Source organism: Taeniopygia guttata, chromosome 3, assembly GCF_048771995.1.
Source record: "Taeniopygia guttata chromosome 3, bTaeGut7.mat, whole genome shotgun sequence".
Classification (NCBI taxonomy): domain Eukaryota; kingdom Metazoa; phylum Chordata; class Aves; order Passeriformes; family Estrildidae; genus Taeniopygia; species Taeniopygia guttata.
Window position 1 is genome coordinate 10,289,135 of NC_133027.1, and position 15,578 is coordinate 10,304,712.

Here is a 15,578-nt window from a genome sequence, read left to right on the forward strand (position 1 = left end):
TGCTTGAAAGAATATATTGGTGACTTGATTGGGACTGGTGTTCTAAAGAGCAAGTACCTGTGTAATAATCTCAGGGTTTTCTTTAAAGGCAAGAGAGAATCTGTTAAAGCTTTCTCTCTTACCACATCATCTGGCCAGTTTTTCCTGTCAGATTCACATTATCTTGTGTACCATACAGAATTTCAAATTTTTCTGGATTTCTTAGTACAGCCTGGCAGACTCCTTCCAATGTATAAAATCAGTGGTTGAAAAGGGCACTTTTTGAAAAGGGTTTTGGTGCGTCCAGATTCAACCCCAATTGGACTAAATGCATCACTTCCTCCAGTCTTACCACCAGTACTTTCTGGTCCCAATTATCACTATCCTCTGATTTTTTCTCAGGGAAACCAACAATTGTACACCTTCTTCCTCACTACCCACTTTCAGATACCTTTTTCCTGTACTACAAGCCAAACAGCAACAAGATAATTTCTTTTCCTCTTCCATCATCATTAACACATTTGAATCAGTTGCCAATAACCTGCATTTCTTTCTTGTTTTATGACCATTCCTCAATGAGAAAAATAAATCCACACACAGGATTTCATCCTGCTTATCCAATCTTCTGCAAAATAACAGTTGTAGCATGTTATTATAATTTAATGTTCCCATTTCTGGCCACTTTTCATCACCATCCAGTTTATATTTTGGCCACCACTGAGTACAGTATTCCTTTAACTTCCACTTTGTAAGAAGCTCTCCACTAAACTTGTCCCAATGATTCAAAATACATCCTAAAGGAGAACAAGGAGAAGGTTTAACTGATTGCCCCATTCCACATTACTACCTAAAAGAGAATGTTTTTTAACCATGACTTCATGCACACTCCACTTGTCACTCTCAAGCATGTATGAGTTTTCCAAAATTCTACTACAAGATACCACATGCTCAGTGTTTCTTTTCTTTTGAGCTGGTGGGTTTCCTGGGTCTGATGGTTGCAATCTGCCCCTGCTGGAACTACCCCTTACCTAATCTGAGCTGATTGCCACGCAATGCTGAGTTAACTTTATTAATTTCTTTCTTACCTTGGGAGTTCTGCCAAATGTGGGCCTTGTGGCCCATAAATTCTGCATTCTTTGTGTCCATTATCAGTGCGACATCCTTCTTCCTAAGTTTTATTAACCTCCCCCTAGGTCTGAGATCATCAAAACTTGCCCAGCTGTGAATTTGAACATGGCAGTAGCAACAAGTAATTTATCTTTCTAATATTTCTAATACCTCAACAGCACCAAGAGCTTGTTAGTTGTTCTCTGTTTCATTGACTAAGTCTCCTTCCTTTTTGATGAGCACTGCCTTTAAAGTGAAGGAGGGCAGGTTTAGGTAATGCATTAGGAAGACATTAGTTACTGCGGGGGTGGAGAGGCTCTTGCACAGCCCCGTGGATGCCCCGTCACTGGCAGTGTTCAAGGCCAGGCTGGACGGGGCTGGGAGCAGCCCAGCCTAGTGGAAGGTGTCCCTGCCCCCGGCAGCGGGACGGGATCTCGATGGTCTTTGGAGTCCCTTCCAACTAAACCATTCTATGATTCTATGTTGATGTAAGTTACACTACAAACACCGTGCGCGGACAAGCTGAGGTTCACAAACTTTGGTATTTTTCTTCGTGTACACTCAGCGTGACCTTTATTAACGAACTGGCAGTGCTTTCTATCCAAGCTGAACACTCCCGAACCGCGGGCCGGAGCTGCCCTCACGGTACAGCCCGGCACACCGCAGCGCTGCACCCCGCTAATGGCGCCGGCCGCGCCCCCGGAAGCGGCGCCATTTCCGCGGGCGGTTGCCGGGGGGACGCGGCGCCGGCTCGGCTGCGCTGCTGTGAGGCCGGCCCGGGCGGCTGCCGCGATGTTCATCTACCTGTGCAAGAAGGTGCTGCCGGGGCGGCGGAGGGCAGGCGGCTCTCGGGCAGGGGGAGCTGCCCCGGGGAGTCCCAGGGTTGGGGAGCGCGGAGCCCACGGGGTCTGAGGGGAGCTCGAGGCTCTCCCGGCCGGGCAGGGTGCGGCGCTGGCGGAGCGCTGCCCGCTGTGCCCCGCTGTGCCCCGCTGTGCCCCGCTGTGTCCCGCTGTGCCCCGCTGTGCCCCGCTGTGCCCCGCTGTGTCCCGCTCTGCCCCGCTGTGCCCCTCTCTGCCCCTCTCTGCCCCTCTCTGCCCCTCTCTGCCCCGCTCTGCCCCGCTGTGTCCCGCTGTGCCCCGCTGTGCCCCGCTGTGCCCCGCTGTGTCCCGCTCTGCCCCGCTGTGCCCCTCTCTGCCCCTCTCTGCCCCTCTCTGCCCCGCTCTGCCCCGCTCTGCCCCGCTGTGCCCCGCTGTGCCCCGCTGTGTCCCGCTGTGTCCCGCCTTGCCCCTCTCTGCCCCGCTGTGCCCCGCTGTGTCCCGCTCTGCCCCGCTCTGCCCCTCTCTGCCCCGCTGTGTCCCGCTGTGTCCCGCTGTGTCCCTGTCTGCCCCGCTGTGTCCCGCTGTGCCCCGCTGTGCCCCGCTGTGTCCCGCTGTGTCCCTCTCTGCCCCGCTGTGTCCCTCTCTGCCCCGCTGTGTCCCGCTGTGTCCCGCTGTGTCCCTCTCTGCCCCGCTGTGTCCCGCTGTGTCCCGCTCTGCCCCGCTGTGTCCCGCTGTGCCCCTCTCTGTCCCGCTGTGCCCCTCTCTGTCTCGCTGTGCCCCTCTCTGTCCCGCTGTGCCCCGCTGTGCCCCGCTGAGCCCCTCTCTGTCCCGCTCTGTCCCGCTGTGTCCCTCTCTGTCCCGCTGTGCCCCGCTGTGTTCCGCTGTGCCCCGCTCTGTCCCGGGTCCCTCGGCCTGGCCTGGGGCTCATTCGCTGTCCCGCTGCTCCGCAGTTTTCCCCCCGATAGGCTTTGGACGCGGCTTTTCCGCTGGAGACCGAAGCCCTGCGCGCTGTGTGACCCCTGGCGCCTGTTTTAGTTGCTCGGCACACCTTTGCAGGTGTCCTGTTATTATTGTTTACTGCGGGAGTTCAATTGCTTGAGGGTGGCACAGTTTCACCAGTGCTTGCAGTTCTGTCTTCTCTCTTTTTTTCATGTACAGATCTGGTAATAGAAATAAATTTCTCTCTTGTGCTATTGTAGGTGTCTCTGAGGTGTTCAGTTAGACAATGTAAAATAAATATGTAAAATAAAATGACTTATTATTGAAATTGTGTAGAGATACAAAATACTTCTTTTTCAGATTGCAATTCCTGGTAATATTCGATTAAAATGTATTTCCTGGAATAAGACCCAAGGTTTCATAGCCTGTGGTGGAGAGGATGGATTACTGAAAGTTATAAAATTAGAAATGCAAACAGGTAAATGTGTGTGTGTGTGTGTGTTTGTTTTTGTTTATTTTTTCTTGTTGTTTTGGGTTTCTTTTTTGTTTAAAAATTTTTACCTTAAGGACAAAACCCACCACTCTTAAGCATAACTTCTTCCCCGAGTTACTTGACAATATTGCATGTGTTTTAAATCTGTATGTAGCTATTATGTATTTCTTCTAACATCATATTTTTTCATCACTGTCTTATGTGTACAGTTTTTCTCCAGCTGGTCTTACCTGGCACACAAATAACTTGTCTACCCATGATATCTGCTGAAGTTTTCTTCAGTGCTGCTTCATTTTTTTTCCGGACATATAATTAATTATTATTATTATATGTAAGCTTCCTCTTTATTTTGGAACTTACCTTGTTATTGATTGATTTTATTTGAATGTTTTCTACTATCTTAATTATTTTATGGAGAAAGCTATGTATGTTCTTTTGAATAAATACGTTCCAGGAAAAGTAAAATCCATTTTCAAAAATTTTTAAACTTTTTTTTCCTGAATGTAACAAAATGTGATAACCATAGATGTTGTTGTGGGGTTTGAGGTTTGATTTTTTTTGTTTTGTTTGTTTGTTTATTTTGTTGACTTTTTTCCCTGAAAACCTGCTAGACCATAAGGCAGGTATCAATTTGGATGACAAATGTGAATAGCAAACACATGGAACTGAGGGGTAGAAATTTCATCCTGCAGTTACTATGTACTTCTTTCTAAGGGGTGCAGTTTATCTATGTAAATAGTGATTAGAGCTTCAGTATTCATAGAAACATGGTAACATGTATGCTTTGTTAGGTTTATTTTCATAGTGAATTGTGTTATTTTGTAGATGAGGCAAAGATAAAGGGACTAGCAGCTCCTAACAACATTTCTGTGACTCAGACTCTTGAAGGTCATAGTGGTAAGTGTATTTGGGCATTTGGTCTACTTTTAGTTAGAACAAAAGTACAAGATTTTGTGAAGCTGATAGGGTAATTTTGGTGTAACTTTTTATTGTAAATCCAAAATAAAGGTTGTGAGTATTCAGCATGGTATGTAACAGCTTGGCTGTATAGTTTTACCATGTTATCTTGAATAAGGCTGTTTTCTTTTTAATAATGTCTGTGAGATTATGTGTTACAGTTGCTTTCCATTTTCTTCTGAAGAAATGAAAATTGGTTCAGTAAACTTGATTTCTGTGTTAAATATATGGTATTTTTTCCCTTTATTGGCAAATTACAGAATGTGTATATGCATAGACTGCAGTGTACAAAATTTAGAGAGGTTAGAAAGCAAGCTGAAGTCTAATGTGTGAAAGTAAAAATTGAATGCAGCAAAATTAGGGAGGACTTAACTTGTCCCATGAGAAATGTTGACTGGTCATCAGCCATGGACAATGGGATATGAAGAGGATGCTAAAATCCTTGCATTATTTGAGGGAGGAGACTTTTTAATGAGGACTTGCAGTTGAAATCTGCCAAGAGTCAGGTTATTTTAAGGGCATAATTAAATAGGATTGGAACAAATTAACTGTGAAGAATTGATTTAATGGATTCTTTAAATGGATGTCTTCAATTCTGAAATAGATTACTATTACCTTAAAAATCCCTGACAATCAGAATATCTTTGATTGCATCTGTTGATAACGTTCTTGAGTGAAACACTAAAAATGGAAAGGATACAGAGAAAATGGGTACCCAGCAGTGAGGAGAGGAGAAAGTGTCATACAATTTGATCTGCAGTATGGAACTCATAAAAGTTCAAACATGTTTGAAATAATTTTGAGTGGGATCCCATATGAAGCTTGAGGGTCTGAAGGATTTGTGTGTAGAGTGCTCTTTTGGGTAATTGTCAGGGAGATTATGTTTTATATGTGCAGCGATAGTGAGGATCAGACTACTAAGAGGAAGAAAAACCCCAAACTTCCTACAACTGTAAAATTTCGTCAGCGTCCCAGAGTGTCAGAGGTGGTCAGAAACTGCAAAATCAGGGTTTTGGGTGTGGAATCAGCACTGAGCAGGATTTGGAGAGGATGTTACTACAGTGGGTGAATACAGAAGCAAAAGGAGCTCTTGAGCAAAATTTTGAAAGAGGAAATGACACTGAAAGAAGCCTTCAACTAAATCAAAGTCAGCAATGTAAACTTCTGAAAAGTTCCAGGTTGATTAAGTTGGATGTTGTATTTTTTTATTAACTACTTAAATAATGCCAATAAGCTTTTTATCACTTTCTAGGTTTTGTGCAGGTTGTGACATGGAATGAACAGTATCAGAAATTGACTACCAGCGATCAAAATGGCCTCATCATTGTGTGGATGATGTACAGAGGTATTCTGCAGGATAAACTTCAGATGGGATAATATTCTGTATCATGAGAAATATTTTTTTCCTCACTTGCACTTTTTACTGCTGTTTTTCAGAGTTTTTATTTTGCAGATTGTATAGCTCAAAATAGTTTAAAAACCATTTTCAAGTTTTATTGTAATACTTGTCTATATTTTTTATAGTGTAGCCTCATGAGACAAGGTGCTTTTCCTGCAGAGCTGCTGTAGATGAAGATATTAGTACTTAGCCATTTGCTTGATAAACTGCTCTAAATTTTTTATCTCTCTTGCTTGGAATAAAATATGAAAAATATATTGTGCAGTAAGCACAAGCATGTGATTACAAAAAATTATCAACACTGCATAAAGCATCAATTCAATGCTCTCATAAAAACTATCTTTAGAAGTGTTTAAGGTAGTGAACCAATATGACTAACCACTATATGACTATAATTATATTTTATTGCTCTTGACCCTTTCACACACACATATACTGTGGTTCACTGGAATTCATTTGAAAGCCAGCAAACCTCACAGTTAAGGTAACCACTTTCCAACACATGTGGGGAAAAAAAAGAAAATAAAGAATTTTCCTGTTCTCTTGGGAATTTTAGTTTAATGAAAAATGGAAACAAATAAAATCTTAGCTGTTCGTCTCATTTCAGGAATAAAGAATAAAAATCTTTCTGGCTGATACATCGTGGCTACTATCACATAAATCTTTTCATTTTGGAAAATAATCAGTAAATTACTTTTTACCTATTCCTAGCAAAGCCAGTTGTTCCATCGGTTTATGTTTCCTATTTTATTGTCAGTTCTGAAATTACTTAAGCACAGAGCTCTTTCTGTAGGCCCCTCTTGGACTTTGGCTCCCCTTTCTGAGCCCTCATTCATCACTGTTGGCTTTGGAAATGTGCAGCTCCCATGGGTTTCACAGTAACTGTGTCTGTGTCTTCTGGGGACACTGTGCTGTAGTCTTGCTAGGCTTTTACTGAAAGGGCAGATCGGTGATTAGCATGTGCCCTGAGACCTCTAGAGATTTGTCAAATCACAAGTGTAACTCAGCTTTTCTTTCACTTCTGATAGGTTCTTGGTATGAAGAGATGATTAACAACAGAAATAAATCAGTGGTTCGAAGTATGAGCTGGAATGCTGATGGACAGAAGATCTGTATTGTGTATGAAGATGGAGCTGTGATAGTTGGATCAGTGGATGGTAAGATTTTAAGCCTTACTAATTGTTGTGCTATCACACAAAATTGTTTGTAGCCACATACACAGTGGCTCTGTTTCTCTAGGTAAATACAGTTGGTAGTTACTTACTAATTGTTGCTTTGACTTCAGCTGTTTTAGTTTTTACACTGGTTGCTTGCATCCTGCTTTTAATTTTGTGGTATATTTATTAAGTGCAGTCAATGTTCTGTTCCAGGCAATCGCATCTGGGGAAAAGACTTGAAAGGCACCCACCTGTGCCATGTGGCCTGGTCCTCCAATAGCAAAATTTTACTCTTTGGAATGGCAAACGGAGAGATTCACATTTATGACAATCAGGGAAATTTTATTGTAAGTTCATTGTGATATAATTAAGGATTATGATCATAACATCAGGATATAATAATAATTATTTATAAGGATTATGATTGACTTCAACAGGCATAAAAGCTCACTTCCTCTTTATTTAATGTTTGTTTAATTGGTGGACATCAGTCCTGAGAACTGGACAGCTTCCTGCACAGAGCTTTTATTAAAGAGTTCTGCAGCTTTTTATTATAATTATTTATTTATTTTAGTAGCTAAATGATTATCACATCAACTAATACCTTTCAGCCTTGCAATAGTTACTGAAAATGTAAAAGTAGTTGAAATTAAGTTAAACTCTTTAAGAAATCTGAAAATCTTTACTTTCAAAGATGTTTGTGATGATAGGTCAGATTTAATATTTTTAGCTGTTGTTTTTTTCCTCCTTTCATTATTTGGAGGAACTAATGCTGGCTTAAAGGATATTGTTTTCTTACAGCTTCTGCTTCTTAAAGTATTAGCATGCTTTTAGAAAAAGCAATATTTTATTTTCCCATTGCTTTTATTATTCTTTAGAGAAATCCTGGTAGTGTGTAGTAAAATAGAAGGAAATAGCTATGTACATTGTTGAATTCCTGCAACCTAGAGTTATTTATTTATTTTTATCTACTTAAAGTATTGGAATATGACTATACCAAAATGCTAAGTAAAACACTGACTTTAAAACCAGTGTATTTGGGACCATGTTCTTAACTTATAAATGCCTAATGTGGTGAATTTTCTTCTCCTTTCCATTACCTTCCTAAGAAAGTATCTGCTACTCTTCCCATTTTCTTTTCTTTTTTCCTCCCACTGTATCGTTCTTTTTTCGCACTGTATGAGTCATGATATTCCCAACTGCTACAAATTACTGAAATTCTTCAAATAATTTGCTGTCATTTTCCCCACTATATCAACAAAATGTATGGTTGTGCTCTCTCTCCCTCTCCCCCTCTTTCCCATAATTCACCTGGCATTCCTCTTGGAATTGATTCAGGAATACTCTTATCTTTCAGACAAATCCTCACTTGTGCTGCCACGTATTCTGGGCTAGTTATTGCAAAAGTTCTCTTAATTGGTGTTCTAATTTGGACACTACTTATTTCCAGCTATTTTTATATGTTATCCAGCAAACAATTTTTTTTGTTTTGTTATTTTTGTTGTTGGTGTTTTTTTTGTTGTTGTTGTTTTCAAATATTGTGCCTAGAATGGTTTGAAATATTTTTTTTTGCAGTGTTCCAGGGGGTTTCTTGTGTCTATACACATGTGTGAGCGGTGGCCTTTTTATGTTGTTGGTTTTTTTTGTTTTTAATTTACTTTTCAAAGAATGAAAATGCCAGCATTGGAGTACTTCTTTGTAGTTAAAAATATATGTTTTTGTATGTCTGAACTGGCTTTGATTATATAAGGAAGTTTTTCAAACCTATAAAATTCTGAGAACTTCAAAATCTTTATTGGGACAGGAAAAGAATTTTGCTTAAACATCTTGTCTTTTTCAAGTGTCAGTCGAGATAGAAATTATTCTTTAAGTAACATGTTTTATATGACTTTAACCATTCTTGTGCAGGTGAAAATGAGGCTGAGTTGTTTGGTGAATTTAACTGGAACCTTCAGCATTGCTGGGATACACTGGTACCATGGTACCCAAGGCTACATTGAACCCAACTGCCCTTGCCTTGCTGTCTGTTATGATAATGGGAGATGCCAGATAATGAGAGATGAGAATGACTACAGTAGGTACAAAATGTAGGGTGCAAGTTACTGAGCTTCTCTTGACCCAAAATGTCTACTTGTGTTGATATTCTTAATGTTTATTCCTTAAAAACTAGATCCTGTTTTGATTGATGCTGGTATCAATGTAGTGTGTATTCAGTGGAGCTCCAATGGAAGCATTCTGGCACTGGCAGGCTCCCTCAAAGCAGCTTCTCAAGATAAAGATATTAATGTTGTGCAGTTCTACACTCCCTTTGGTGAGGTAAAAGTATTTGATATGTAGTGTAAATGTTTGGGTTTTTTTTTTCTTTCTAAATTTTATTGCGTTTTGCTACAGAGCATTGCTGGTGGAACTTAGATGCCAAAATGTTGGCATTTAGTGCTCTGAGGTATCCATATGGGATATCCACAAGGATCTGGAAACAGGACCACTTACCCTTTTGGAACAGCAGCATAGTGGCCAGTGTGAAAATCCCAAGTGCCTCTCAAAACACTAGTGATAGATAAGTGTGGTGTCTTAACTTTGAACACCAGATTCCTGAGATGAGACTGTGGAGGATAAGCAGTTTGGAGCTTAGGCAGCAGTCAAGATATCAACATCTGTGTGTCAAATCCAGAAGTACTTGTCTTTCTACACCAGCTGTGTAAGAGACCTGAGCATCTCTAGATTAGAAGCCTGAAAATACAGCGGTGAATGAGTATTGGTATTAAATAGTTGGTGTTTGTTCTTTTATGTGGAATCAGTAAAAGTGGCAAAAAGGCATCCTGTATCAGTAAAAGCAATGGCTCAGAAACTTCAGAAAAGCAAATTTTTTTTCCTAAACTTCTTCACTTGGCTGTTGTGGCTATTATTTTGTAAATGGTTTTGTCCATCCTGGCTTTTTATAGCAGATTAAATGTTTAATAGTTGAGAGACACCTGGTCAATATATTTTTTGTTGTGCTATTTCTGCCTTGCCAGGTAATATCCTGTTCCTTCTTAATAATATAGCTGAAAATTAGTAAGTTAGTGTTATGTATCAGAGTGTGATGAAGTTTGTCCTTTGTACAGAGGAAGTACTGGCCAGCTCTGAGCTCTGCTGTGAAGGGGGTTAAGATCCAACATCATCTGTAGGGGTTGCCTTAGTTGAAAGGATTTAATGGAACCAAAGGTTTTGGCAATAGTGTTGCATTTCTGGTTGCTAGTGTCCTTTGAAGGAAACGAAACTGGTGTTCCAGATTTTGTAATTAGTGTTCAGAAGTAAATTCTTCAGGTTTTAGAATTGTTTTGTACTCGTTCTGATACTCAGATATGGACTTCACTTTTTGGAAGATGGTATTTTCCGTGAATAATGTGTGAGCAGTATTTTGATTTGGTATTTCATCTGATCAAAGACATGAAATAGGTACTCAAAAGGAGAGTTAGACCTGAGCATCAATGTTCTACTCAGTAAAATTTATTTTTTAAGGCCTAAGATTATTAAAAAATGTACAATGAATAGTACATAAGTATATCTTTTACTACATACATCTATATTATTTGCACCTAAAAAGGTACCCACAAAGAAGTGTTCTGTGGGACTAACGTTATAGCTTTTGAAATTATTTTTTTCCTAATTGTTTCCTTCATTCAGTTAAAAATTCTTCAGCAAAATAAAGATATTTGAAAAAAGATGGAAAGTGTACCAACTGCCTTTCATAGATTCTTTTGGAAAGGGGACAGAGAAGAGGAAAATGTCCATTGCCTTACTGAAAATTGTGTACCTCTGCAGCTAATTAATTGCATGCTCTTGATATAGAGTAGGGATATGTTTTTGTTTAAGCTATCAGCTGTAGTTAAGAGTGTTGTACATGAACTGACTAAAACACTTCCAGTGTCAGTGAAACTTCTGAGTTTCACTACTGTCAGGATCAGTACTACTTCTGTGTGTTTTAATTGTGACTGAAATCATAAAGGTGATTCAAATTACCATCCAAAGGGAATAATGTTTATATTGTCATTATCTACTGTTTATTTCTTCAAGCTTGAACTATCACTGAGTCCTGTTGTTTCTTTCTCTCTGGAGAAATAAAACAGAAATTAAAAAACAACAAACCAAACTTGAGGTGAAAGAACGCTTTATGGTGTACACCCTAAGTATCTCTCTTTCTTTGCATATGTATTGCAATTTGAGAATTATTATGGGGTACTGTAAAGAATATCTATAGGGTTTTTATCAACAACTATCAAAACTGTAGTTTATGTATTTTAGAGTAGCTTTCCTGTGATAAATTCAAATCTTTTTCTTCTTTTGTTTTAACCAAGCACTTACGTACACTGAAAGTTCCTGGCAAACAGATTTCTTCCTTGTCCTGGGAGGGAGGTGGACTGAAAATTGCACTGGCTGTTGATCATTACATATATTTTGCAAACATTCGTCCTCATTACAAGGTATGTAGTAATGTGAAACTTCATTGTATTAATAAGTTTCCTGTTACTTATTCTCCTTCTGATGAGGTTGAAAAAGTAGCTTGCTCTAATATACATACATACATGCATACATGTGTGTGTATACATATATATATGACACTAGTGCTTCACTTACTATTGCAGCTTCATCAAACTACCGACTTGCAGTTATAGTGGAATGTGAGGGTCTGTCTTGGTGATGCAGTGACTTAGCCATTGCCTTTACAATGCATTTGGAGTTTCATTTTCACAGTAAGGAAACAGAACTGGGCATGATTCTAAATTTGGTAGAAATTGAGGATGTCATTAGCTAAGGCTGCTGTGTTTTCATTGCTGTTTGGTTGACTAGGTTGGGCTGAGCCATACCATGGGAATTGTTTGAGTCTTACTTTACTGCCTTTTTTTTTTTAGTGGTGAATTATTCATTTGAACCTGGAAAGTTGAGTAGACACCTGAACAATAGGAGTGAATGCAACCTGATAGATGTACTTCCTGCTTACATTTCAATTCTCAATATACTTCTTACACGTGTCTATCATCTGATTCTAAATAATGTTTTATCTTGTTTACCACCTGAGTTTTTTCATTTGGTGTTTTTATTTTTTTAGGAATTAGAACTATTTTTTAAAATGTACAGTTTAACAAATACTAGCAATTACTGTCCAGTATAGAGCATTGTATACTTCTTTTCACAGCACAGAATATGTTCTTTAATCATCAGTGTGTAGTCACTGTAATTAGAGAGAGTGCAATGTGTAGAACATCCTGCAGCTATATTGAAATGTATTTTAGTCAGGGAGTTGTAAACACAAATCTGCTAGGAAGCATTTTCAATTAGCTTGTTGTAAATATTCTGGAAAAGACTTTGGAAATCTGAGTTGGAAATTAGTCTTGCAGGAAATGCTACCTAATGTTTATTCTGGGAGATGTGCAACAGCTGGAACACAGGCCTGTTGCTTTTTCTTAAACTCATCAGTATCTAGGAGACCATGTGTGTTTCAAGATCTGGCACAGTTTGCAAATTAATAATACTTCTGTTTTAGGAACTGCATGTGTAAGCTCATTTTTTTTTTTCATTTTGCACAAATGAAAAGGAAGGAGAGGTGTTCAAATTAATTTATTTTTGTAAATAAACTCTTAAGTAGTGTACTCTATTTCAATGTTAAATATTTTTATGGTGAATGATACATGTTTTCCTTCAATAAATACTTCTGCTGTGTTTTGGTAATATAAGTAACTCCATTTTAGGAGCTACATATTCTAAAAGGTGACAGTCGTTAAATGGGAGTGATTCAAAGCTGTAATTATCTTATGCTGGATTGGAATTAATGACCTAGAGATGAAGAGTTAATGTCACATTACCAATCTACTGAATAATCTGTTTTCTTCTATTTTTCAATAAGCCATAATAAGAGAAAGGAGGTTTTAAATCAACATGACAGTAAAAACTATGAATTGAGCTGATCTTTTTTTAAACTATTCATAGTTTGCATGGAGTTGTAATACTAATTTCAAGTCTATGGGTCTGTTCCAGAAGTTCTTCTGTTGATGCTGTAGTTTATCACTTTGGTTTCATTTCCTGAGGAGTTTAGGAGCCTCTCTTGCCAATAAGCTTTCTCTTCTCCCTCTCTAGTAGATACTGATGCAGAGAATTCTATTAGGTTTTCTACAATTGCATTGTCATCTTTAACTGTTTTGCTTTGTCTCATTTATTTGACAGCTTCACCTCCTTTCTGTTTTCTGGTTCTGTTGTATTGGGAAGGATTTTCATTATTATATTTTGTACTTTAAATCAGTTGAATGCAATATGCATTCTCATGTATATTCTGTTTGTTTTGCCTTTTTGTCCTTTCTCCTACTTGTTACATACAAGTAATTACATTCTTCTGGGAGGAAGGGAGGAGTTTTCTCATGGTACTAATAAGGAAGAGGTGATGTGAGTTATTACAGTGCTCCTGTATAGTTGCTTATTTTTGTCTGCTTCTACAATTGGCACTGCTTAAGGTATTTATTGTATTTCCTTTGGGAAATGAACTTCAGGTTTCTGAATCAGTAGTCACAAAGCAAGCATTTTCATGGCAAAAACCATCATCACACTGGGTTTTTCTGAATACCTGCTGATCTATATAAATACACCTATATACCTGCTGAGCAAGGAGGAAACAGGGCAAAGTGAGATCTTGTCACATTTTAAGAATGATCCTTCAGTCCTGAAGGTGATAGGAAAAGCTTGCTGTGATAGAAAACCTTCTTTTGCCAGTTTTATATTATTCCAATATCTTATTATGTGAGCTGTGTTCTCATAATAAGTCAGTTTGTCACTTGACAGGTAAGAAATATTGAATACTAATTGTGTATATGAAATAAACTTTTTCATGGCTGGAACAATTAATTATTGAATTCTTATAGATTCTGATTGGTTTTATGAACATTGTCTTTCTTGGCAGTGGGGTTACTGTTCCAATACCGTTGTTTACGCCTATACCCGAGCGGAGCGCCCAGAGTGCTGTGTCGTCTTTTGGGACACAAAAAACAATGAGAAATATGTGAAATATGTCAAGAGCCTTATTTCCATAACAACTTATGGGGACTTCTGTGTTTTAGCAACTAAAGCAGATGAAAATCAGCCTCAGGTAAAATCTGTCTTAATTTCACTTGAAATGCTCTGTTCCACATTTCAGTTCTTTACAGCTGGAATAAGATGAAATGTAAAAGTCTGAATCTGCCTTAGAGTTGTGTCAGTTGTCATTTGACAGGATGGCATGAATGGGCTCAGTGTTCAAAAACACAGAATCCCAACAAACAACAAAGTAGCTGATTCAAAGTAACTGCATCTACAGATCAGCTCCTTGTAGCCATTAGTAACCTAATAAAAACTGCAATCTTCCAGATGAATGTTTCTTCAGAAATATTTGGAACAGTTCTCCAGAGACAAGGTAAAAGCATCAGAATGGTAATGAATATTTCATCAGTCAGAAATGGGAAAAAAAGGTGCAATTTTTTTAGGCAATGTAAGTTATATTTTACTGCAAACTTCTTTGTTTATTAATTTATGTGTAATCACAATTGATAAATGTATTCTTTGGTTAATGAATGTTCTGTTAGTGTGATACTGTTACATGATTTTTCCCGTGTAATAATTTCAGAATTATTTTCTGTATCACTTATATATTGCTTACAAAGGAGGAGCAGGAGACAGAGTCATTTGGTGCCATGGTAAAAAACCCCAAACATGCTGTAGTGCTGCTTTGCTTCATTGTGCTAGAAATGGTATACTGTCATATGGACTGAAAACATAGGATTGTGGCCATAAACCTTTGGTGAAGTTGAGTGCAATAAAATAATTTTTTTCTGAATTGTAATTTTAAAGGAGGAAACAAACAGTGGAGCGGTGTAGTATAACTCTATTGAGCATAAATAAGAGATTTAATTTTAGCACCTGAAAATTACAGATAGTAAGGACCTATCATTTGTTTTGAAATGGTTCCAGTGTAATTATTAACACTGTGAGTTGCCAGGTTTTAGGAAATGAAGTGCATAGGCTTATGGGTAGCAGTTCATTAGAGTTGTCTCAAAAACTGATTTGGTTTACAAGAGATTTTGGTCATTAGAATTGTGGTTTTAAAATGGCAGAATTTAAGCAATAGCTAATGGGAGAAAAAAAGACTTAATTTCAGCAGAACCTGTTTAAAAATATTGCAAGTAGATGTTTCAGTAAATTAAGAAGGACTTCATGTTGATATCCATAACAAGGCTGGATAAATCAGCCAGTGGAATCTCCCTGCCCTGGCACCACTGTGTGTGGGTCATGCAGCCTGTCTGGATACTGTTACTCCATTACTCCTTGACTGGCTCTGATCGGCTGACTTGGAGTCTCAGAAATTACTAGATAGGGCATAAAAGAAAAATTTATTGTCGATTGAATGTGGGGATAATTTACCAGAGAAGAATTAATGTAAACATGATGGAAATAAAAACTAAAGAGTTAAAAATGCCATGTGTGTTTTCTTACACCGGCAAAAGCACAACATATTTTTTTTGAAAATAGAAATTTGAGAATGCTGGTGGAAAGTTTAATGCATGAACAAAGAAAAATACTATTTTTGTAAGATAATTAATGGTGGTCAAACCAGAAAAAAAAACTTAATAAAAAGAAATCCATGTTCAGGTCTTTTTCTTTGGAAGAATGAAGTTCATATGGTAGATGAAAAGCTAAACTGAGCTGCTCTTGTGTGATGCATAAGATGT

At 38.5% G+C, this 15,578-nt stretch overlaps 1 protein-coding gene across 2 annotated transcripts in view; it reads left to right on the top strand.

Moving 5' to 3' along the window:
- Positions 1-1,773: 1,773 nt before the first annotated feature.
- Positions 1,774-15,578, top strand: part of WDR35 (WD repeat domain 35) — a 42,716-nt gene continuing 28,911 nt past the window's right edge. The window contains exons 1-11 of one of the 2 annotated variants that reach the window (XM_032747743.3): positions 1,774-1,902; positions 3,204-3,321; positions 4,162-4,233; positions 5,546-5,638; positions 6,721-6,849; positions 7,063-7,196; positions 8,758-8,923; positions 9,020-9,165; positions 11,187-11,312; positions 13,778-13,963; positions 14,514-14,546. In XM_032747743.3, the coding sequence (XP_032603634.3) occupies positions 1,879-1,902; positions 3,204-3,321; positions 4,162-4,233; positions 5,546-5,638; positions 6,721-6,849; positions 7,063-7,196; positions 8,758-8,923; positions 9,020-9,165; positions 11,187-11,312; positions 13,778-13,963; positions 14,514-14,546 (1,227 nt within the window). In that variant the 5' untranslated portion in view covers positions 1,774-1,878. The remainder of the gene's footprint in view (positions 1,903-3,203; positions 3,322-4,161; positions 4,234-5,545; positions 5,639-6,720; positions 6,850-7,062; positions 7,197-8,757; positions 8,924-9,019; positions 9,166-11,186; positions 11,313-13,777; positions 13,964-14,513; positions 14,547-15,578) is intronic. The other variant, XM_032747744.3, reaches the window with a different exon arrangement.